The 24,000-nt window shown below is 34.7% G+C and overlaps 1 protein-coding gene across 2 annotated transcripts in view; it reads right to left on the reverse strand.

Annotated features, from left to right (window-relative positions):
• The window catches only part of Ncam2 (neural cell adhesion molecule 2), a 410,880-nt gene that overhangs the window by 65,237 nt on the left and 321,643 nt on the right, over positions 1-24,000 (reverse strand). For both annotated transcript variants that reach the window (XM_028859839.2, XM_028859840.2), the window contains exons 10-12: positions 19,073-19,260; positions 14,074-14,170; positions 7,188-7,361 (exon numbers count right to left, since the gene is read on the reverse strand). In XM_028859839.2, the coding sequence (XP_028715672.1) occupies positions 7,188-7,361; positions 14,074-14,170; positions 19,073-19,260 (459 nt within the window). The remainder of the gene's footprint in view (positions 1-7,187; positions 7,362-14,073; positions 14,171-19,072; positions 19,261-24,000) is intronic.

Genomic DNA, 24,000 nt, shown 5'->3' on the forward strand with positions numbered 1-24,000 from the left:
AAGCAATGCACTATCCAGGTAACTGAGATGGACCACTCACAAAGATTAGTCAGTGGCATTAAAGTTTTCCATCATACATTTAAACTGTACTTCTGATGAATTTTAAAGTGTCTATAGAGTCTACACTTGAGTGCTGAGAAGAGCGCTTCATGTTAGGTTCTGAGAGCTATGAACTTGCACAACTTCCTGCAGATTAAATTTCTACAAAGTGTCAATACAACATTCATATATTCTCAGTAGTTACAGATGCCATATTGGCACTTATTACCATCATTTCTTCAAAGTGTTCTTCTAATTACTAAAATCAAGTATGTACAGGAAAAATCATGAATTTTACTACGTAGATAGTTATTTGAAATGCAATCTCATATAAGAGATCAGTCTATACATACAATTAGTACAGACTTGTGTCTTTATCTTATATGTGTGAAATAGTTTTTAACAGTTGAGAAATTGCTTTTTGTTGTGTTGTTTTTTTAGATTATTATTACTATTAAGAGATTTTTTATTCATTTTACATACCAACCACAGATTCCCCTGTCCTCCCTCCTTCCACTCCCCAGTCTTCTCCCCAATCCACACCTGATTCCCACAACCTCCAAGGCAAAGTCTCCATGGGGAGTCAGCAGAGCCTGGTACATTCAGTTGAGGCAGGTCCAAGCCTCTCCTCCCTGCACCAAGGCTGCACAAAGTTTCTCATCATAGGCACTAGGCTCCAAAATACTCGTGCACTAGGGACAGGTCTGAGTCCCACTGCCTGGGGACCCCCTATACAGTTCAAGCTCAACAACTGTCTTGCTTATCCAGAGGGCCTAGTCCAGTACCATGGGGGCTCCTCAGCTATTGGTTAACAGTTCATGCATTTCCACTAGTTTGGCTAGTCGTCTCTATACTTTTTCCCATCATGGTCTTGATGCCCCTTGTTCACAGAATCCCTCCTCTCACTCATTGATTGGACTCCTGGAGCTCTGCCAGCACCTGGCCGTTGATCTCTGCATTTGCTTCCATCAATCACTGGATGAGAATTCTATGATGACAGGTAGGGTATTCAGCCATCTGATCACCAGAGTAGGCCAGTTCAGGCACGCTCTCGGCCATTGCCAGTAGTCTAAGGTTGGGTCATCCTTGTAGATTCTGGGAACTTCCCTAGCACTCTGTTTCTCCCTATTCCCATGATGTCTTCATTTGTTGTGGTATCTTTTTCCTTGCTCTCCCACCCTGTCCCTGTTCCAGCTTGAACCTCCATTCCCCTATGTTCTAGATGTCACTCAACTAAAGAATGGAAAGAGAAAATGTGGTACATATATACATACAATGGAGAGAAAAACAATGACATCATGAAATTTGCAGGTAAAAGGATGGAACTAGAAAATATCATCTTGAGTGAGGTAACCCAGACTCAGAAGGACAAACATGGTATGTACTCACTCATAAGTAGATACAAGATGTAAAGCAAAGGATAACCAGACTGCAACCCACAGCTCCAGGGACACTAGCTGGCAGGGAGGACCCTAGGAAGGATGCATGGATTACCCAGTGAAGGAGAAATTGATGAGAGCTACATGATCTACATCAAACTGTGGGTGAGGGACATAATGGAGGGCAAGGGATGGGGAATAAGAAATTGTTAATGAAATTATTTCACTTTTTTTTTATTCCTACGTTAGTATGTGAATACTTTAAACAATATGGTTTAAATTTATTATATTAAAATACACATACATACACAGAAACTCACACACACACACACACACACACACACACACACACACACACACACACATACACATACACACAAACATGCATGCATACAAACCCTGACGTACTCCTTTAAAAAAATGGATACAATTAAAAACAGCACCAAATATACTTGTTTTGAATTTTACCAGGCAGAAACTCCACTGCAAGATGCAAATCAGGACAAAATCACTTTCCCTGAAAATAGGGAATTAGTGTGGATTACATTTCACTCCTCTTCTTGCAATTCACGAGTTTATTATACTTGCATTTAACACAGACAGAAGAACTTTATAGTCAATTTCTACTTTACCACATGAAATATATATGTTTTAAAAGGCTAGCTTTTTCCTTCAGGCACATTTCTGTTGAAAATTGTGTAATCACAGAAAATATTCCTGTAATGAATTTTTTAAGCACTAACACCCATTATGAGTAGTAAATTTGTATAGGTTTAGAGATAACTCTAAACACTGATTATTTAAAATTGTTTGTGTAAAAGTGAAATCATATCCTTTGAAAGAAGGAAATTCAGATTGGTATGAGAAACTATAAACAACTGGATTAAAAGCATCACTACAGCCTATACATGTTGAACTATAACTTGTAATGATATCACAATAACTTTTCGTTACTGAGAGGTGACAGGCCATATATAGTTCTTCTTATGGAATAGCCATGTCTACTGAAGTGTAAAGGGGCTCTCAGTTACCTCCAAAGAACAATCTATACCTAGGAACTGGTATATCACAATATTAAAAAAAGTGAACTAGTGATTATGAGCGCTTTCCAGCTTGCCTTGTCTATGACTCACTGTTTAGCATATGTGTCTGTACTATATCATAAAATGCAAACTAAGATACTTTTCTACAACACATCAATAAGAATACAATAAGAGAGTATGTGTATTATACTCATCAATATGGTCTACTCTTTGATGGAGGTTAAAAATGAGAGGGAAAACAGAAAAGAGAGGAGAGCAAGAGAGAGAGAGTGGAAAGACAGAAAGAGAGAGAGTGGCAAAGATAAAGTTCCATTTAAGACCCGGGGTGATGGAATGGCAGATGTGTGTCAGCATACTGGGACATTCTATTTAATTCTTTTATGTAACACAAAAGTACCTAATTCCTCATTAAGTTAGATAACATCCAATTTTTTTTTTCCTGAGGAAATGTATAAGTAAGACAATAATATAAATCAAATAAAACATAAATACCTTAAAATAAATTTATAATTCAATATATCAAGTTATTTATAAAAATAACATTAAAATAGAGAAAGAAAAATTGATTTCTACCCAATCATTATACATATAAAAATATTATATGACTCAATTTTGTAAGATATTATGTGCCAGATTAAAAGGAAATAAAAAATAAATCATATGTTAAAATTTATCTACATTTTATATTACTCTGTGTGTGAATGATACATTTTTAGATAAGTAGTCACGCATTAAATCAACACCACAATACCCTAAGCTATGTATCACCCTACAGCTTCTTTCTTCCTGATACCTCATACATTATAAGATATAATACCTCAGTAATTATTTAGTTGGCGTTATTGTATTGTTAAGTACTGACCCATGTTATAAGTGGATCCTAAAAATTACATGTTTTGCCAAATTTTTATAGTATTTTTATTTTGTAATTAACTTAATTTCACATATCAGCCACAGATTCCCCGTCCTCCTTCCTCCTTCCTTCCATCCCCAGCCCTTCCCCCAACCCAGCCCCCACTCCCAACTCCTCCAAGGCAAGGTCTCCCCTGAGGAGTCAGCCAGCCTTGCAGACTCAGACAAGGCAGGTCTAGTCCCCTTCTCCATACTCCAAGGCTGAGCAAAGTGTCTCAGCATAGGCTCCAGGCTCCAAAAAGTCAGCCCATTCACCAAGGACAGGTCCTGGCTCCACTCCCTGTGGGCCTCCTAAACAGTTCAAGCTAATCAACTGTCTCACTTATCCAGAGGGCCTGGTTCAGTTGGTATTATCTGACCAGTCTTTCATTTCACACCTCCCGCTCTCCAGACCAGCACATTCACCCCAGTTTCCTTCTGTATAGCCCAAATATTACTTGAAATGCATGTAGCATTTCAACAGGTATAACTATCTGTGTTTTGTCTACAAAACTATGCGTAATAGATTGCTAGTTAATGATGTTTGAAAGTTATAATTAGAAATATTTTTATTCCTAGAGTCGAAGTGAGGCACCAAACCTTGTCACAAACTTGGGGGTAAAGAGAATAACGAGGTTGAAACATTTCTTTACTTGCACCAAATATTTCCCTTATTTTAGGATTCCGATGATATTGCTTGTTAAATCAGGCAATTGTTAACCATACAAAACAACATTAGCTGTTCCTAAAGCAGTAAAGTTTGTGCCAGTTACTATACCTGATCCAAATTATCTTCTTACATATAGCAAGTCTATCATTGTGATGCAGCAAAACACAGGAGATCCATATTCTAACACTGGCTTCTATTTTCCAGAGAACAAATACTACATAGGGACAAAAATGGTGACTTAAGAAAGGAATGCCATACGACTAGTAAACAGTGTCATGAGACTGGAAAGTGGTTTGATACCAGCATGTTATCTGCATCTATCATATCTAATAAATGTGAATAGAAACATTCGAATTTTTACACATTAATGCCATACATAACTAACTTGCTTCCCACCCATCTCTGATCAGGAAACTACTGAAGCAGGAATTACAAAGCAGTGAAAATTATCCAAAATGTGAAGTGAAACTAGAAGTTTTCATAGGTTCATTATTTTGAAATTATAAAAGTCTTCACTGTCTAGTCCCATCTGTTTGCCCTCAAAGTTCATAATTTCCATTTTCTTTACATCAGAATGGTATTTTATAGTGTATAAGTGTCACAGTTTCATTATCTATTCATTGGTTGTCGGGCATTTAGGTTGTTTCCATTTCCTATCTATTGCTAATAGAGCAGCAATAAACAGACCACCATGAGCTGAACAAGGATAACACCAATGAACACACCAAATACCATGGGGGAAAAGCTCCAACTGAAATATTTAGAAATATTAGTAACATGTGTCCTACACACACACACACACACACACACACACACACACACACACACACACTACTTTGTTTAAAAGGTTAAAATATGTACACACAATTTGTTTCCAAGACAATATATTTGAAAATTAGTTGACTGTTGCCTCAATGGCTGGCATGAACATACACCAGATAAATAGTGGGTAAGATTACAATGGTTTTATCTCCACTGTGTGCTAAGTCTGGGATCAGATGCTGACTCAGCTGTTGGGATTTGTAGGTAATTGGTGAGATACTTAAGACTGGAAGCTAAAACAGGAAAGTAATTGCATGGTGATATTTCCCCGCTACACAAGAGTAAAACCAAGAAAGTGCTGTTTTATTTATGATGTCAGTAATTAGATATAGATATGAACAATATGCAATGCATAATAATTTACAAATAAGAAAAAGAAACAGTGCATCAACTAAACACTCCTAAATAAATGAATGAACTGACACTGAGCACAAAGGGACACACCTGAAACATACGAAAAAAAGTGCAAAGTATTTCAATTTCTGGCTAGTGATTTCATAAACCAGATCTTTAACATTGGATACAGACAGCTCAAAAAAAAAAAAAAGGAAAATTAAGGGAAGATGGTGATGTCTGTGGCTCCATTTATATTTAGTAATATTTACACCTAAACGCTAGTGCTCCTTATAATAAGCATAAACAAAAAAATGATAGAATGGTAGATATGGAGGAAGAGCAGCCCAAAGGCCTCAGGTTGCCTAGTTGAAGAGAATACCGTCTGCCCTTGCTCTGGGTTGCTATAGGTTCAGAAAGATGCATGGCTAGCCATGGTCTTCCCACAGAAAGTTGTATTTGAGTGAAATAAAGAACGAGGAGATAAAAAGACTATATGGGATGGCCATCTTAGACAATATGTAAGAAAATATCACTGTCAACTTGCCTGAGGTCAACCAATTTTCAAACTATCCTCAGGACATGCTTCATAACCTGTTAGATGCCTCCTTTCAGAAGATACCTAGAAGCTCTGGTTCCATCTATGTAATAACTATTAGATAATAAATATTGAAGTAAATAAATAAGTAAATACTTTGATGAATTTCTTTGTTATTTATGAAAGAGCCTTCATTTGCCAAGTGTTAAAATGTGTTGTCTATCAGGTTTGAACTATGACAGCAGCAAGAAACACTTCTAAAATTGGCATGAACTGTGCTTCATGCAAACCTTGAACATCCCTCTGTAATTTTGATGTGGAAATACATTTATAGAATTTGAAGCATGTCCCTGTTTTCCTGATTAAGCTAATACCTTACCAAAATTAAAGAAGCAATATTAACTTAATCTATTTGTAGCAATATACAAAGTGTAAAGTAAATAATCAATAGCTAACTCATTGAATTTTTTGGTATTCTTATTATAAAATATCATGTTTGTTACTATTACAGAAATTGAGAATAGCCTGACGAGTGATAAACAAGCAATTCCATCTTCTCCCTGCATGGTGATCTGTTCCCTTTTATCATCTCAGAATAGGTCCGTGATTATACTTGCACACCTCAAAAGAGTTAGGGTAGAGTTGGAGATCTGACAAAGTAAGTAGACAGCACTGATATCCTCATTCATACTTTTATTAGAGACTATTCTAACCTGCATTCTCATAAACTTGTACTCTTATTAATTCCTATTATAACTTATAATGTAATAAGAAATCAAGTCACCTTATCAAGTCTCAACAGAATTCTCCATTGCTAACAGGCATAATCTGTGTTATCTTAACTTTTCAGAGACAGACAATTCAGTTACTTTAATGGTACAACCTAAACATTTCAATTTTTCAGTTGTGTATTTTCAAAACACAAGTTAGAAACAAACATAATAGACATATGAACTTATGTAGATGGCTTTAAACTATCTGGGTCAATTATCTGTTTTGTAATATCTCATTCATACCTATTTACAGAATTGTGAATAAATAAAAATAAGGACACATTTCAGAATATTCATCTTACATACACAGCATGTCAGCAATTGTTTTTTTCATGAAGGGATAAAATTAAATTTTCTCCTAGAATATGATTTTAGCAAATTAGTTTAGCCATTCTATTCTTATTAAAGTAGATGGTTTAAATAACAGAATATAGTACAATGGAAAGTACCTAGTGTGACATCTAAAAAAACTGTGTTTGATGCTCAGAACTTTAAATGAAGAGCCCCCTTTCTGAAGAAAAAAAAATAGGAAAAATTTCAGCTCTATATTAAAGTTATTCTTAGATAAAATAAGGAAGTGGCTATGATTTTCCAATCCAACTGCAAGGAAAGAAAAAAAAGGAAGAACAGTAAAGAGTAAACCATAGAGATACATTGCATATCAGAGTTGGTGACTCAGCATATATTGAAAGAACTCACTTTGAACTCCATGGGAGCGTACTATTTTCCAGGTTTCTGACGCCACTTCTTTGACGTCCAGTTGATAGTGATGAATAGGCACACCTCCATGGGAGTCGGGTTTGTTGAACGAGATCTTGGCTGTAGTCTGGGACAGCTCTATAATCTTCACTCCATGGGGACTAGAGGGCACATCTACAAAGGAAACAGCCTGGGCAATGAGGGTGACTCTTGCTAAGACTCATTGTGCTATAAGAGTTAGACACAAAGTGGTGACGTGAAACATATTCACATGGTACTTAGTATGGGTTCCCGTTTATTCAGAAACGTGTGTTAACGTGAAGTTATACAACATAAAGCATGCCACATGCACTGATAGATTAAAGAAATGGAAGAGAATGGGTGAGTGTTCTTTAGCTATGAAGGAGCTCTTGATTAGTATTTTTTGAATAGCTTTTTTTTTTATTTTCTTCAAGATTGCTTTGTCTCTCTGAAGTCTTCCATTTTTCCTGATGTTTTGAGACTTATTTTTTCTGTGAAGCATTTTTATTGGTACATTTATTTAGATTATATTGAATATATATATAAATTCAGGTAGATTGGGTCTTTTAATAATGACATTCTTTGACCTCGAGAATAAAGGATACACATTTATTTATTCACTTTACAGTCAATTATATTTTATGATTTTTGTGTGTGTAAAGAGAGATCTTCTCCTTGGTTTCTTATTTACCACATATTGTCTTTAGCTATTTAGGGATTGTTTCATTGGTTATTTTTTCAGGCATTTTGATAGTGCTAGTACATAGAAATATTATTTACTAATATGTATGTCGATTTTATGTTCTGTTACATTTTAGACCATTTGTTTATCAGTTTGTGTGGGAATAGTTAGGGTTTATATATAAGACTATGCAAACAAAGACAAGTTGGGAGTGAGTTATTACTCCCTTACATAATTCCTTCAGTTAATATTTCTAATACTATGTTGAACAAATTAGTTAAAAAAAAATTCATTCTTGTTTTTTTTTTTTTTTTTTTTTTTTTTCTGCTGTGGAGGAAAGCTCTTCAAACCCCCTTCCATCCAATATGATGTTACCTGTGTGTTTGTCATACATGACCAATGTGGCCTTATTATGCTGAGGTACCCAGAACTGGACATCTTGTATTATCTGACATCAATCTGTAATGTAAAACTATAATGGCTGAAGCAACATGGTCCTACATTTTCCTAAGGCAGCATATTATTCTGTTTCCTGACACGATGTTGGCATATGTTCTTCCTAAATTCTGCCACGGTCTTAGCTTCTGAGGACTGGATAGCTATGAACAGTGAGAGTAGATGACATAGGCTGTGAGTCAGGTTTTCCTCTTTGAGATTCTAACTATGCATAGAATACCACCATGACATCAGAAGAAACTGATGTTTATAAACTCTTTGTTTATAGATCCTGTCTTTTCAATACTTAATCTTGTTTCCTATTTTAACTCTCTCTCATTTATCACATGGATTGAATAGTCCAATTCTTCTTTGCCCAGATTCATATTGGCATTTTAGATGAAAAGTAGGTGCTCACAGCTTTGTTTGCCAGAGTGTTGAATCTTGTTCTCGTGTTATGGGAGGTTCACACGGACAAAAGCATCTGCAGACATGAAGGCGTGGAGCCACTGGGGTCCTCAGTCCATGGTTTAATCTCAGTCTGAGGTATGTCTGTAACATCAGTAGTGTGGCAGTTTGGAAGAAAAGTTTCCTCATCTTCCATTAATAGCTTCAGAACTGAACCCTGGGTCTTATTGGATGTGTTTTGGCAGCTCAAAGCTAGGTGATGACTACTGAATTTGCTTTAATTTGACTTTTTACACAAGTGTTTATGATAAGTTTGTTCTGCTTATGATAACAAATGCAATTCCTTATCTGTCTGACTAAAATCCTAAGTGAGTTGTGACAAAAAGAATTGAAACACATAGGCACACTACAACAGTAAGATGTCAACTGTGTCAATTTAAGAACTATGCAGAGATGGGCTTCATCTGGTCTGTTTGAATGACTTTTTATTTCTAATAAGATTACAGAGATTTATTTTTTCTTTTGACTAATGATCTAATATGAACACTCTCAATATTTTAATGTCAATGTTAAAATATTAACATTGGGATCTTTTAAAATATGGGCAGCACTCTGGTGTATGTGATTATGACTTACAAAAGGAGCTCTAAGTACCACATTTGCTCTTTACTCCATGTGAGGATTTATTGAGGGAAATGTTTTCAAGGCAGGAGCTTTCACCAGATACTTTCAACTCTAAGGTACTTTTTAACATAGACAAAGTATGTTAGTGAAATGTCTTTATTAAACTCCTCCCTCAAATTTCAGGGACCTATGCAGAAGAGGAGACAGAAAAATTGTAAGAGCAAGAAGTGATGGATGACTCCAAGGAAACAGTGTCTTCTAGACCCAGCAGGGCTGATATGTATATGAACTCACAGAGAGAGGAGCACCATGAATGATGCTTACACAGGTACAAGCCACAAAGGTTCTTGCACTGAAAGCTGGAAGTAGTCCCATGTTCCTATCCCTAAAGAAGATCTGAAATTGATACACACTGCTGGCAAAGAAATAATTGTTTTATTCAATGTAGCTATAATAGGTATATTGACCATACTTTGTGGCCAGCTCCATGAAAAAGGGTAGTTGATCAACTTAAAATGATGAACTTGATGGGATTTTGTAGTGCTTATGTCTAATCTTGTTTGGATTGGTTATTTTTATTATTGTTGGTGTTTTGATTGGATATTTAGGTTTCTGGGGTGTTTTGTTTGTTTGTTTGTTTTTGTGTATGGATATGTGTTTCTTGGTGTTTGTTTGTTTTAAGAAAATGAGAGAGAAAAATAAAATAAAGTTGGGTATGTTGAGAGGTGGGTAGAATCTAGGATGAATCAGGGTAAGAGAAGATGATCACATATATTGTATGAAGATATTTTTTCAAGAAAAACATAGATTTAGAAAAGTGTGAACCTTAATCTAAGTGACAAACATCTAAATCCTTGTCACTTGTTTTAAATTTCAATATTCTCCTGGTTTTCAGCAGCTTAAAAATTCAAATAATTATTACATTGATATATTAAGAGGATTTGACTATTTATGTTCACAATATATCCTTAGAATTGGTTATACAAATTGCATAATCATTTCTGATTTTATTTGTTCATTGACTCAAAGACTCTAGTTAGGTAGTTTATTGGGTCTATCTCTGATCTTTAACATTTTTTCATTGAATTTTTAATTCACTATCAAGATTTCAATGTTTCTTGATATTCTTTAAAGTTATAGGTATAACATATATTCTTTTATATTGCTATCTTCAACTATGTCTCATTAGCCAATAAAGTATAACACACCGACGTTTAGTACACTGAGAAAGAAATTCAGATAGCCGTCTCTGTGTATCTATCCATCTACATATCTATCTATATCTATCTATCTATCTATCTATCTATCTATCTATCTACCTATCTATCATCTATCTATCATCTTTCCATCCATTCATCAATCCATCCATTCATATATTTTATAGAATAAAGGTGTCTAGAGAAACTTGAAAATAACAACTGCTTACACCTCATGCTGAGCTTAAATCTTTTTCTTGTGGTTGTTGAAAAACAACCGGGTCATTCTGCATTATGAATAAACATCTCCATTCTTCAGTCTTCTACTTCTATAGACAGAATATAAACTTATAAACTTATTCAAAGGAAATCTGTGACTTGATCTTTCATTACTTTGCTAGTCGCACTGCCAAACACTGGGCTGCTCACAGAACGTATTTCTGCTGTCCTCCACTAAATTCCTCATTTCTAAGTAATTCTCACTCTTTCATAGCACAGTATTTTTGTTGTCAATGTCACCTTGACCTGTTTAGTCTTTCCATTGTTACTGGCCTCAGTTCTTCTTTCCTATCTGTCCCAGTTCAAAAGCTCACATCTATTTGAAGCTTTTCCCAGAAACTCCAATCAGAAATCAATTTTACATCGCCAAGTTTTTTTTTTTTTTTTTTTTTTTTAAGTTCTATTGTAACCCATATGTATTAAACTCTAATTGACTGGGTATTTCCCTCATTCAACTTTTCATTCTGAGATCCAGAGGAGTATACCGCACCTAGAGGAATCTCTACATGCATTTGTTGAGTAGGTAGTTAACTAGCAGTTAGGAATTGGTCAAAAAATTGACAATATCATTGTTACCATAAGCTGTGCTTTTCTTACAGTATGATCATGAAAAAAAAAATCAAAGGATGTTATGATTAGTTACTGAAAATCTGTTTACTCAATGAATTCTCTAAATAAATATCAATGTGCACATCTTTACATAGTATTTCACTGAGAGAAACCTAGGTTTGTATTCACATAATATAACTGTGACTTTCAAATGAACTAACTTTACCCCATTTTATGGTACAATGCCATCTGATCACATAGACAACTGAACTGACAATTACTCTCTATCTATAAAATTCTGCTCAATTGACATAGCTTAACCTCTAATCAGCTCCCTGTTCTCCAAAGTGACTTCTAGAGTTTTATCTGTAACAGATGAAAATATAGGTGGTGGCTTTATGATATTTATGAACTAAATCAATCTTGGAAAGAAAACTAAAATATTGAATTTGACTGGGTCCCGGTAGGTTAAAAAGATGAGTCAAATATGACAACTTGAACTTTAAAAGTGGTAAGTACAGGCCCTGAACGAAGGTTAAGAAAAATCAATTGTGCAGTGCCATATCAGAGATTTCACTTAATAGCAATAGGAACAAGTATGCCAAGTAAGATTCTAGAAAGAAAAAAAAAGGAAAAAATGTTATTTATAAGAATTGAATGTCTAAAATAGTCGAGGTCCTTTTCAATTCACCACACATTTACCAATTACATTAAATCTGTGTTTTGTAGCTAAAAATGCATTACCCCACTAATGTCCACTGAAAAGAAAATTTATCTTTATGATCTATGGTAGACTGTAATAACAACTATCTCCTACCTTTGAGCACTTTCTTTCTTCTTGGTGCTTTGAAAGCACAAACTCACATTGTCTTATGTCAGTCCACTTAGGTAGACCTGTGAATGTCTTCTGTGGCATGGAGAAAGGAAACCTTCAGCCCCAAGTGGAGGTGCCCATTGTTAGCTACTGGATGTTATTTGATCAAACTTTCTTAATACTACTACCCCAGATTGTCCAAGAGAACTCCAAAATAAGAACTGATAATATTTAAAGAAATATAATATTTATTATCCTGATTGCAACATTACACATATTATATATCATAAAATTTCTGTATTGTAACATAGAATAATGTATGTTTTTTATAACATGCAGAAAATATAAAAATTATTGTAAAAAGCTTTGCTTCATTATGTTCATAGGCAAAGCAAGTAGAAATGATGTTTGCAGGTGAGACTTTGGGAAGCCCTTTGAACCAGCTTACATGTGCTCATGCTCATTGTTAAACCATAGTGTGGACAGAAATAAAAGTTGTATTTATGTGCACACAAACATGTCTAAAGGTATAATGTTTCACAGCCCCTGAATATCCATTTCTGTCTGATAAATAGATGAAATTAATCTATGAATTTCACTAAATTATAATGAGAATTATGATTATAACTACATGATTCAATAAGGCTAAAAATACTTGTCATAATATATTTGATCAAGCTGTTCTACATCAGAGAAAATAGCAAAATGGAGCATAAAGCATAAACTGTCCAATTCATGAATATATTATGTTTAGTATGAATGTATCTTATCTCCATAATAATATAGAATCAAAATGTTACTAAATGTTACATCATCATGTGTAGGACAATGTTTTGGTATTTTAAAGATATTTGAGTGTTTTTTTTTAATAGTCACATTTCTGAATAAAATGTTTGCCTTCAATTCAGAAAACGCTATTCCTCAATGAGTGATTATATGCACAATGCCATTTACTACCAATTCGTGAGCCACAAATAGTTGTTGATTTTGTCAATAATTTTACCTAAGATGATAATTATTTTGTCTCATACAATTATTACATGCATTTGATAATTTGCCTTAGCTTCTTTTAAGCTTCTTTGTTTTTAAAACTAATTTAATTTTATAAGACCTTAATGAACAAAGTACATAAGAGCATTGTTTCATGTAAGCCTTTAGAGTATGTTGACTTAATGAGAGCTTTGGCTTCTGCTTACTGCACTGGAGACATGTTCTTAAATTTCATGCTTGTTAGGTTAGAGTCTCCTCAAGCTTATGGGGAGAAATATCACAAAGATTACTCTGTGCCCTTTTGATTGCCTCCTATAGGACCAAGAATAATTTTCTCATTACTAGTGGTGTTGATATTGATCAGTTGCTTCATGAAGCATTTCCTATGATGACAAATTAAAAATAATTTAAGATTGTATCTATTGAATTGTTTTCTGTCTGAATGTTCACACATCCACTGTAGAAGCAACGCATTCCTCCTGGATGAATTACACTAGATTTTAAATAAAACTGGCATGTTTATGAATGATTCTATTTATGTTTATTTTTAAAGGTTGTTTTACATTATTTTAAACATAATTTTATTTAAAATACATGTTGCATACTATTAAAAAATCTCACATATACATCAGAAGAAATTAAATTTTAAAATGAGCTTTAAATATTAAATAGATTGTAAATATTCACTATTCATTATGTCAAATTCTTTGTCGTATTTTGTAACTCTTGGTTTATCACTTTAAATAGTGTTTTGTATTATGACACAAATAACTATAAATATTATTTTTGATTTCATGTGAAATTAGTTGATAAAATTTTATTAACTTAAAGTTCCATTTGTGTATAAAATTACTTTATGAATGTCAGATGTTACTGTCCTATACTCACCTGCTAACTCAAGAATATACTCCTGAAATCTTGTGCCTATACGGTTAGTAGCAGTGCAGTTATATCGTCCAAAGTCATTGTCCGATGTAGGGGCAATCTAAAATAATCATAATAATAAAAATGAAAATGCTAAAACATCAAGGATATTTTTAAAAGGCTGAAGCATGTGTGCTACTAGTACATTTGTTCAGTTATTTTACATGACTCCTCATAGAACTCTTTTCATTTTTCCAACAAACATTATTAAATAATGCAAACATGTCTTTTAGTTTCATGTATTTTCACTTCTTTTATTTTTGAGATTTTAATATCATTGCATCAATTTCCAATTCACTTTCACCTCTCCAAACCCACCTATACACCCTTCATGAACTCTTTCAAATTATAACATCTTTTTCCATTGTTGTTACAGAACATTTGTAAAAACATATATACGTATTCCTAAATGCATAAATGCCACCTGTTCAGTCAGTATAATGCAAACATTTTAAAGACAAAATCCACAAAACTAGACATTCTGAGTTGAAGTGTTTCATGCTTGACCTATTATTTCATTAACTGGATGAATGTCTTCATTTTGATACACCAATTCAATGGTAAAACTATCTTCTGATAGAAAAAAATTTAAGAAAATATATCATGTAGTCAAAGAAAATTCAAAGGAACTTCAAAGTTTAAGACATGTTTCTACTAAAAGTAGGTCCTATAGGACCAGGCTTGCTGAGCACTTGGACCATCGATGGTGCAGGTAATGGCTTTTGCTCCCAAAGCCAGGGTTGCCATGGGAAGGCCCACAGTTTCAGCTGAAGGTGCCTTGAGCAGGTATGGCTATGAGGTAAAGCTCTCTAGCCTGGTTATGGAAGGCTATAGACTACAAAGCACAGCAGTATCTGAAAGCTGCGGTTTCAGAGAGATTTGCTTACACTAAAAAGTTTTGGTTGTGTTGACTTCTACTTGGAACTGTTTGCTTAAGATTCATTACGATTCTAACAGATATGCACAGACTATGGGCAGCTGACAAGCTCAAAGGATCTTTTAGGAATGGTACCAAAACTCTTTGGAATTTTTTAACTTAAAAATAAAATGGACAATAGTGATTTCATTACAATGGGGCAGTTTGAATTTGCTTATGCATATAGACTCTATCAACAGGGATGACTTATGAACTACTTATAAAACTGTCTATGTAATAATGAAATTATTTAAATAGAGAAATTTGATTCTGTTTCTTTTTTAAGAAAAAGGGGGAGTATTAATATTCCTTGGTGTATTTAATTTAAAAAATATTTTTGTGTTACTTGAGTGAATTAATGTTGTATCTTGTATAGTTTTAAATTATAGGTTGAAAGTAGACTTGTAGGTTAAGAGTAGGCTTGTAGGTTGAGCGTAGGCTTGTAGGTTGAGAGCAGTTGGCAGGTTGAGAGTAGGCCTGTAGAAATTATTGTGTTAACCTATATATAGTGATGCACCATGGTTTGGTGAAGTTAAGAAAGTATTTCAGTTTAAGCCGTATGCATCAGAAGTTTATCCTATGTTTGTTAGCAAGAAATATTAAGATGTAAGATTGAGAAAATTGTAGCTATGCATAACAATATTTATATTAAAATTATGTTAATCTACTTGTCTTTAAGTTTGAGGTGGTTGCATCAAGATTTTTTTCTTTTAAAATATAAAGAAGAGGGACCTGTTGGAGCCTAGTGGCTGTATTCAGCAGGACTGCATAAGAGGTTGATTGGACCTGGGGACTGTAACAGGCAAGGGGGAGATCTTTTGCTCCACTCCTTGGCATGGTTATAAACAGATGTTTGGAATGAAGTTCTGGGCCGGCGGATAAGGATTCAGGCCCACCCTAGTCTATCCTGTGTTTTCTCTCTGTTCTCTCTCTCCCTTCTCTACTTCTAACTAAGTCTTTTATCCCTCAATCCTCACGAGTTCCTGGGGTGAATAAGTGTGGGGGCAAGTCCTCCACAGGTCCTACACTGTTTCCCCATTTTGGTTGGTGGTTTGTTTTCAGAATGGTTTCATTCTAAATCCCATGTAGATCTGAAATTCACTAGTAGCTGAGGCTGCCCTGATTCTGCCTCTGAAGTGTTGAGAACATGAATAAGCTACTATGCCTTGTTATGTATTTTAATATTTACTTCTAGACCTGGATGTTTTTTTTTTTTTTCATGAAAGATATTTGGCAAGAAAACAGTGCCTTGTAAAATGTTCTAAACAAAAATTTAAAATCTCTCGTAATTATCTTGGTTTCATTGCCTTTATGTTTAGGTGAAAAGGACATGCCCTCAGTTTTATACAATAAAATCAAAAATTAAGTTAACCTTCAGGGATTCCAATGGTTAAAGGTGGGGTCAATTCTGTAATTCTTGAATGTCCATAATTCAAAGATATTTGATGATGGTAATAAATATAATGTTCAATTCCTGTAACTATTTAAAGAGAGACTATCCTAACAACACAGATTGCGCATTATTTTACACCCTGTGCTAAAAGAAGAAATGAGTTAGTGGTAATGGGAGACTATTTACTAAGAGAACAATTTTGAGGTCTACTGAAGATGATTATTCTGAACAAGTAAAGTATAAAATAGCTGTGCCATTCATTTTCTAGTTAGCTATCCAACTAAGAAAAGTTCATAGGCTTAACAGCTTAATGCACAGATTTAACTTGTGTGAGTTCCCTGAAATGAGTCAGAAACTGATTATCCTTACACATGGCTTTTAATAAACGAGCCTAGTTTAATTAAATTACAAATATATGTGCAAAATCTTTTCTTATTCCCCAGTCTTATGAGAAAGATTTTAGTACTTTCTACAAGGAACCTGGTGTTTATAGAATCAATATAAAAAGAAGCAGGAGAGCCACAGTAAGTACTATGACTGCAGTACAGGTGTTTTTCTTTTTAATATTAATACTCTATAAAAAGATACCTACTTTGGAGCCATTTTCAAGGGGTTCAATTTATGAACTCAAAAATTGGTTTGATGCTGAATTGAGAACTTAACAGGAAATAAGACATTGAATTCACAGATCCTCCCATTTCAGGAACAAAATGGCCAAGAAACATTAGCTTTACAAGTGCATCACAAATAATTCCATTGTGATGTTATGCTTAACAAATCCAGAAATCACTTAACATATCACAGATGGAAAGACATGGAAATATAAAGGAAACAAGGGAAAATAAGCAAGAAAGAAAATAAAGAAAGAATCAAGCAAGGAAGAATTAATGAAGCCAACCTGAAACCAGTGTTCCAAACTCTCATCCAACCATAGTTAGTAAAAAAAAAAATATTGTGATGTTTGCTTTTGATTGACAACATTTCTGGATGTCAGATGTTAAAATAACCTGTCGATATCCCTGTGTGGATGTTTCTTGAGAGGGTTGGAAAGACCCAAACTGAACATGGACAGCACCATCTTATTGGCTGGGGACCAGGATGAAATAAAATTGGAAAAGGGAAAAAACAAAAACAAAAACAAAAAAAACATCCAGTATCAACATTCTCTTGCTTTCTGCTTCTCATGAAACATAAAGGGAATTCCTTTCTGTAAATTTTGTTGTTGTAGTTGTTGAAATCTAACTTTGAGCCATGGCGGTCCAATAAGACACAGGAGGTTATTTCAATTTTTTTTTTTTTTTTTTTTTTGTATCTGTTGAGATGTGTTTGCAACTAAGCATGTGGTCCATTTTAGAGAAGGTACCATGGGGTGCTGAGAAGAAGGTATATTCTTTTGTGTTATGGTGGAATCTTCTGTAGATATCTATTAAGTCCATTTGATTCATAATGTCTGTTCCCTTATTTTTCTTTTAAGTTTCTGTCTGGCAGACCTGTCCATTGGTAAGAGTGGGGTGTTGAAGTCTCCCACTACTCGTGTATGGGGTTTGATGTGTGATTTAAGCTTTAGTAATATTTCTTTTACAAATGTGGGTGCCTTTATATTTGGGGCATAAATATTCAGAATTGAGACTTCATCTTGTTGGATTTTCCCTGTGATAAATATGCCATGTCCTTCCCGATCTCTTTTGATTGATTTTAGTCTGAAGTCTATTTTATTATATATTAGGATAGCTACACAAGCTTGCTTCTTAAATCCATTTGATTGGAAAGTCTTTTCCCAGCTTTTTCTTCTGAGGTAGTGAATGTCTCACATGGTCCTGCCTTTGTAATGATCTGCCCAACTGTATGGGATCAAACCACTACTAACTGAACATTCTGGAACTCTGAATCCAAATAAATATCTATGTCAAGTTGTTCTTTCTAAAATTTAATAAATTCAAACACTAAAGATAGTGTTAGAAAAATTCTAAACTAAACAAGAGCAATATTAAAAATCTGCACAAAATATAAGATGAAATAATCCAAGGTATATGGTCAAATTTCCAGTACAAATTTAAATATTTGTAATATATACATAATCATTGGCATCTCCTCCCAAGTGCTTTATTTAGGAACCTATTCTAGAATTACACATTATTAACCAACTGATAGGTTTACATGCTAATCAAAGAATTATAGTTATAAACAAAAATCAGGGGAATCATGAACACTGAAGTTAAATATTTGACTTTTATAAAAAGAGGCAGGTAGCAAGGAAGGCTAAAAGGAAATCACAAAGTGCACCTGGGTGTCTTGAAAATCATCCTTATCAAAGTGATTTATGAGTTGTATTACATAATCAGAGCTGTTTAACCAATTTTCAACTTTTGTTACACACTACAACAAATAATAAAATAATATGGAAAAAAACATTATTTTACCTCCCTGTGTTTTCTTACCAACATAATTATTTCACTTTTAAAAAGTAAATTCAAGAAAAATATTTCAACATATAAACACAGATAATAATAGGATATTATACCAATACAAGATTAATTTTTTAAATAAAAATATATAAATATTTCGATATGTCTTATAAAAATTTAAATTAAGTATATTCTGACATAATGAAAAACTGGTAAAAATATGTTTATTCTGTGTTCCCACAGGCTTACCTCTAGTATCATCTTCCTTCCTACACTGTAGGTCTTTAAATGAGTGGTATTTTTAGCTGGTAAGACTAATTTCTCTCTTCGCCAATGGATTGATGCAGGTGGATTTGATTTCACATCACAACTAATATTGATTGGATTTCCTTCCCAGGAGTAATACATTGTCTGATTTGAAACAAACTTAGGCGCATCTGTAAAACAATAATATATACACAGACACTGTAATATAATCATTTCAATAGCGCACACATTAGTCATTTTCCCTTGCCTAGATAAAGCATTCACAATAGGAGACAGAGAGATAGCACACTGGATAAAAGCAATGGCCGACCTTCCTAGCACCCACAAGGTGTCTCACCCTCCTGCCTTTTCAGTTTCAGGCAATCCACCTTGGCCTCTGCAGGCAATGTACGTATGTGATACACAGACATACATTAAGGTAAAACATTCATACATACAAATTAATAAAATGTTTTTAAAAGAATTCATAATATTTCTAGATTTGTACCTTTTATATGATACTAAGGCTCATGAAAATATATGACAATTGAATGTTTACAAAGACTTAATTGCTGTGGGACAGTCTGTATGTCAAATCTGTTGCCCTGATTGGTCAATAAATAAAACACTGATTGGCCAGTGGCCAGGCAGGAAGTAGGTGGGACAAGAGGAGAGGAGAATTCTGGGAAGCAGAAGGCTGAGGCAGAGACACTGCCAGCTGCCGCCATGACCAGCAGCATGTGAAGACGCCAGTAAGCCACCAGCCACGTGGCAAGGTATAGATGTAGCTAGAGTTTTTCGGCCTTGCCCACAGTCAGGACAAATCTCTGTCACCCGCCAGTCCCACAGCCGCTCAGTCCCAACCAAGTAAACACAGAGACTTATATTGCTTACAAACTGTATGGCCGTGGCAGGCTTCTTGTTAACTGTTCTTATATCTTAAAGTAACACATTTCTACAAATCTATACCTCGCCACGTGGCTGGTGGCTTACCGGCGTCTTCACACGCTGCTGGTCATGGCGGTGGCTGCAGTGTCTCCTTCTGCCTTCCTGTTCTTTTATTTCTCCTCTGTTAGTCCTGCCTATACTTCCTGCCTAGCCACGACCAATCAGGTTTTATTTATTGACCAATCAGAGCAACTTGACATACAGACCATCCCCCAGTACAGCCAAGTGCAGACCATCTCAGACACCTGCACTCAGGCCCATGGTCCTAATCATCCTCTATGCAAACCTGCTGGGTAACGCCACAAGGAACCCAAGAAGGGCTCCCACAGGACATACATTAACATCCCACAGCATATAGATTTATGGAAATGGATTAATTTAAGCTATAAGAACAGTTAGCAAGAAGCCTGCCATGGCCATACAGTTTGTAAGTAATATAAGTCTCTGTGTTTACTTGGTCGGGTCTGAACGGCTGTGGGACTGGAGGGTGACAAAGATTTGTCCTGATTGTGGGCAAGGCAGGACAACTCTAGCTACACTTAATAGTTCTAATAAGAGAAAAAGGTGAATTATTGAAATCAGAAAAATATGTAGAACTAAATTTAATCTTAATACCTTGACAAACATTAATTAGTTAAAATTAAGTAATGAACATTCAGCCAGTATTTATGGAAGTCTCAATATGATTTGGAATTTCAAATGGGAATTTAGAATATTATTTTTTTAAAAAATCAATAATTTATTTATCAGTATTTAATTTTGTTCTAGTTATAGTTTTTCAACAAATATTGTGCAGCAAGTGAAAATTCTTAGTTACAAGAAAAGGTCCACATAGTCCATGCTTTCGCCACCTAGTCCTACCTTGACTCTTAGGACACTACTATAGTACTAGTTACTGCAAAACATAGATTGACTGATATAAAATGCTATAATATTTATAAATGAGACTATGTAATATTTATTTCTGTGCCTGGCTTATTACACTATATATTTGCTGAAATGAAAGGAAGTTATCTGATTATGTATTTGCCAGACCTCATTTGTAAGTTAATTGAACAGATTGGTTGCCTCTGTCTCCTGGCCCTGTATATTTTGTTGGTATAAAGTGGGACAGAACTTGGGAGAAGTCTATTTTACATACTAGTTTTACTTTCTTTAGTATATATACAATAGTGAATTGCTATACCATATCTTTCTCCAGTATTAATGTGTGTATGTGTGTAACCTCCTTATTGTTGTCCATGTTATTCCCTATCCTTCACATCTTTCATATCAAACTGAGAATTATGTGAAAATTTGATATGTACTCACACTGAGGTGACATGATTACATTTTGAGGATTAGATTTACACTTTCCTAAGGTTTAGTTATGGTGAGCAGGTGCCTTCTTAAAAAATATTGATTTAAGCCCACTGCTTATTATAAAATCAGGTTACTTTAGTATTTTCTGTTAGTTTTGTCTGTTCATTATGAATTATAAATTTTTTCTTCAGATTTGTAGTTTGATCTTCACACTGTTTTTTCTTTCACTGTGTGGAACTTTTCAATTACTTGTGATTATAATTATCTTCCCATTTATTTTCTACATTGCAGTTAGGATTTCATCTAAGACAAGTCATTTCCCATTTCATAGTCCCAAAGCATTCTCTGTATCTCATAACTTATCAGCTTCATTTCTTACATTTATGTCTTTAATAATTTTAAAACTAATTATTAAATTTGTTCTTTGACAGTTTCACACAAGTGTATATATAATTCATCCTGTATACTCTCATTTCCACATCCTTCCATCTCGTGACCACTCCATTCTATTCTCCTTTTCAGGACAGTTATCCTTCTCACATTCATGACTATTCATTTTGCTTTGAGACCCATGGAGGTTAATGAGGATTATTTGTGAAATAAAAAGTGTGAAGCAATCTGTTGGAACCTGATGAGCTTAGTAGTGAATAAAAACCTGAAGACAATGAATGTCTCTCATGCAAAACCTATCAACAGCCAATACGCTAGAGGAAAGAGGTAGGGCTCATTGAGGACCTCATCCATTCATGACTCATTGTTGACTGCTAGCTTTGTGCAGACCAACAACAGGTATTCAGCATTATTGTGTGCATGACTGCAGAAGTCTTTTCAAATCTAGATATTTTCATTTTGTCATAAAAGGAACATAGCAATGTCACATAATTGTTCTGCATGTGTATATTGCTTTCCAATACAATTTACTATAAACATTGTCATTTTTCCAGTAAATGAATATTTTTAGCATCTTTATTAGAATCAAATTGCTGATGTTTAGTTTGATGTTTAGGGTCTCTATTCTAATACATACACAAGCATACACCTAAGCATACACACACACACTATATATATACATATTATTACAATTAGGCTGTATTAATAGAGTACTGTAATATATTATGCACTGATCAGAATTGAGAAAATCAACAAAACATCTGACATATCCTGGGGAGGAAAAGTGAAAGGGGAACTCACAATTAGTATTAGTGTGACTGTAAACAGATTCAGCCAATCTTGATAGCAGTGTGGAAAACTTCCCAAAAGCTACATACAAATCTACCATAAGACACAGATGCAGCACTCCTAGGCATATTCCCAAAGATATCAACACTCTACACAATAGATACTGAGACATGCTCCTTGCTAATCTATTCACAATATCTAGGAAATAAAAACAACTTAAGTGGCCTTCAGCTGATAAATGAGTAATAGGAATGTGGAACGCAAATACTATAGCTCTACACCTTTCATGTGAGTCTAGAACCTGGAGAAAATACAGAACTCAGGAAAGGGAGGAGAGGGAGAGTGTGGTGGAGGGAGCATTGGAGATGGAAACAGCAGAGCATAAGTGATATAAAGAGGGAAATGGGAAGATGGATATGGGGGATTAACTGGGGAGGGAAAGGAGGCCAATACAGCTAGACAAGGAGAGAGGAGGAAAACAACACTAGAGACATCTGAAAAGAGACATGATGAATCATATTTTATCTTTATTAAATCATATATAGTACATATATATGTACTGTGTGTGTGTACTTGATGGCACTTGCATGTGCATACATAGTTTAAATGAAGCATCCCACTTGAATTGATAGTGCTCACTGCCAAGAGCCATAGACCATCTAATATTTTCTATTAGGTGTAAGAAACCCACATTCAGGGTGTTTGATCACAGAGTAAAATAAATTATCACAACAATAAGCTATTGTTCTAATCCTTTGCTACCTCCCAGCTATCAAAAATAAATTTCTTATGCTGAAGATGCCCTCTTCTTCAGATACAGGACTTGGAAACTCTGAGTTGGAATCTTCCTTTCTGGGCACTAAGTTTCATACCCAAACATACAAGGGAAAGGAAGCCAATGGCACTCTTACCCTGTTGTAATGCCAATGAACCACAACAATTACCATCATAGCATGGTAACCCTAGGTGCAGCAATGACACTCAGAACTTTGTGGTAACCAACAGCTGTCTAAATGGACTTAAAGCCTGCTCAACTGGAGGGAAATCATGTCTGGTATTGGAAACCTAGCCAACCACCCAAGGGTAACATGGTCATAGATTTAGAGGAGAACCTCTTATCACTCCTTTAATAAACCAGTGTAATTTATACCTGTATACTAAAACTTTATCATTATACCCACAGGTAAATGTTGTGGAATAGAATATTTGTTTAACTCAGTAAAAATGTATTACTTTTGTTTGAGTTGCAGAATATTTAATTAACTATGTAAAGATGTGTTTCATTTATTTATGCTGCCAGCAAGGCAGCCACCAGCCAGCCAGACATGGTGAAAGCAGGAAACTAGGACATACTGGAGAAAGGGAAGGTAAAAAGCCCTACAATAAAACACAGGTAAAGACAGCCGGGGGTGGGGGGTGCACGCCTTTAATCCCAGCACTTGGGAGGCAGAGGCAAGCAGATATTTGTGAGATCGAGGCCAGCCTGGTCTACAGAACGAGAT

Source organism: Peromyscus leucopus, chromosome 12 (genome assembly GCF_004664715.2).
Source record: "Peromyscus leucopus breed LL Stock chromosome 12, UCI_PerLeu_2.1, whole genome shotgun sequence".
NCBI lineage: Eukaryota > Metazoa > Chordata > Mammalia > Rodentia > Cricetidae > Peromyscus > Peromyscus leucopus.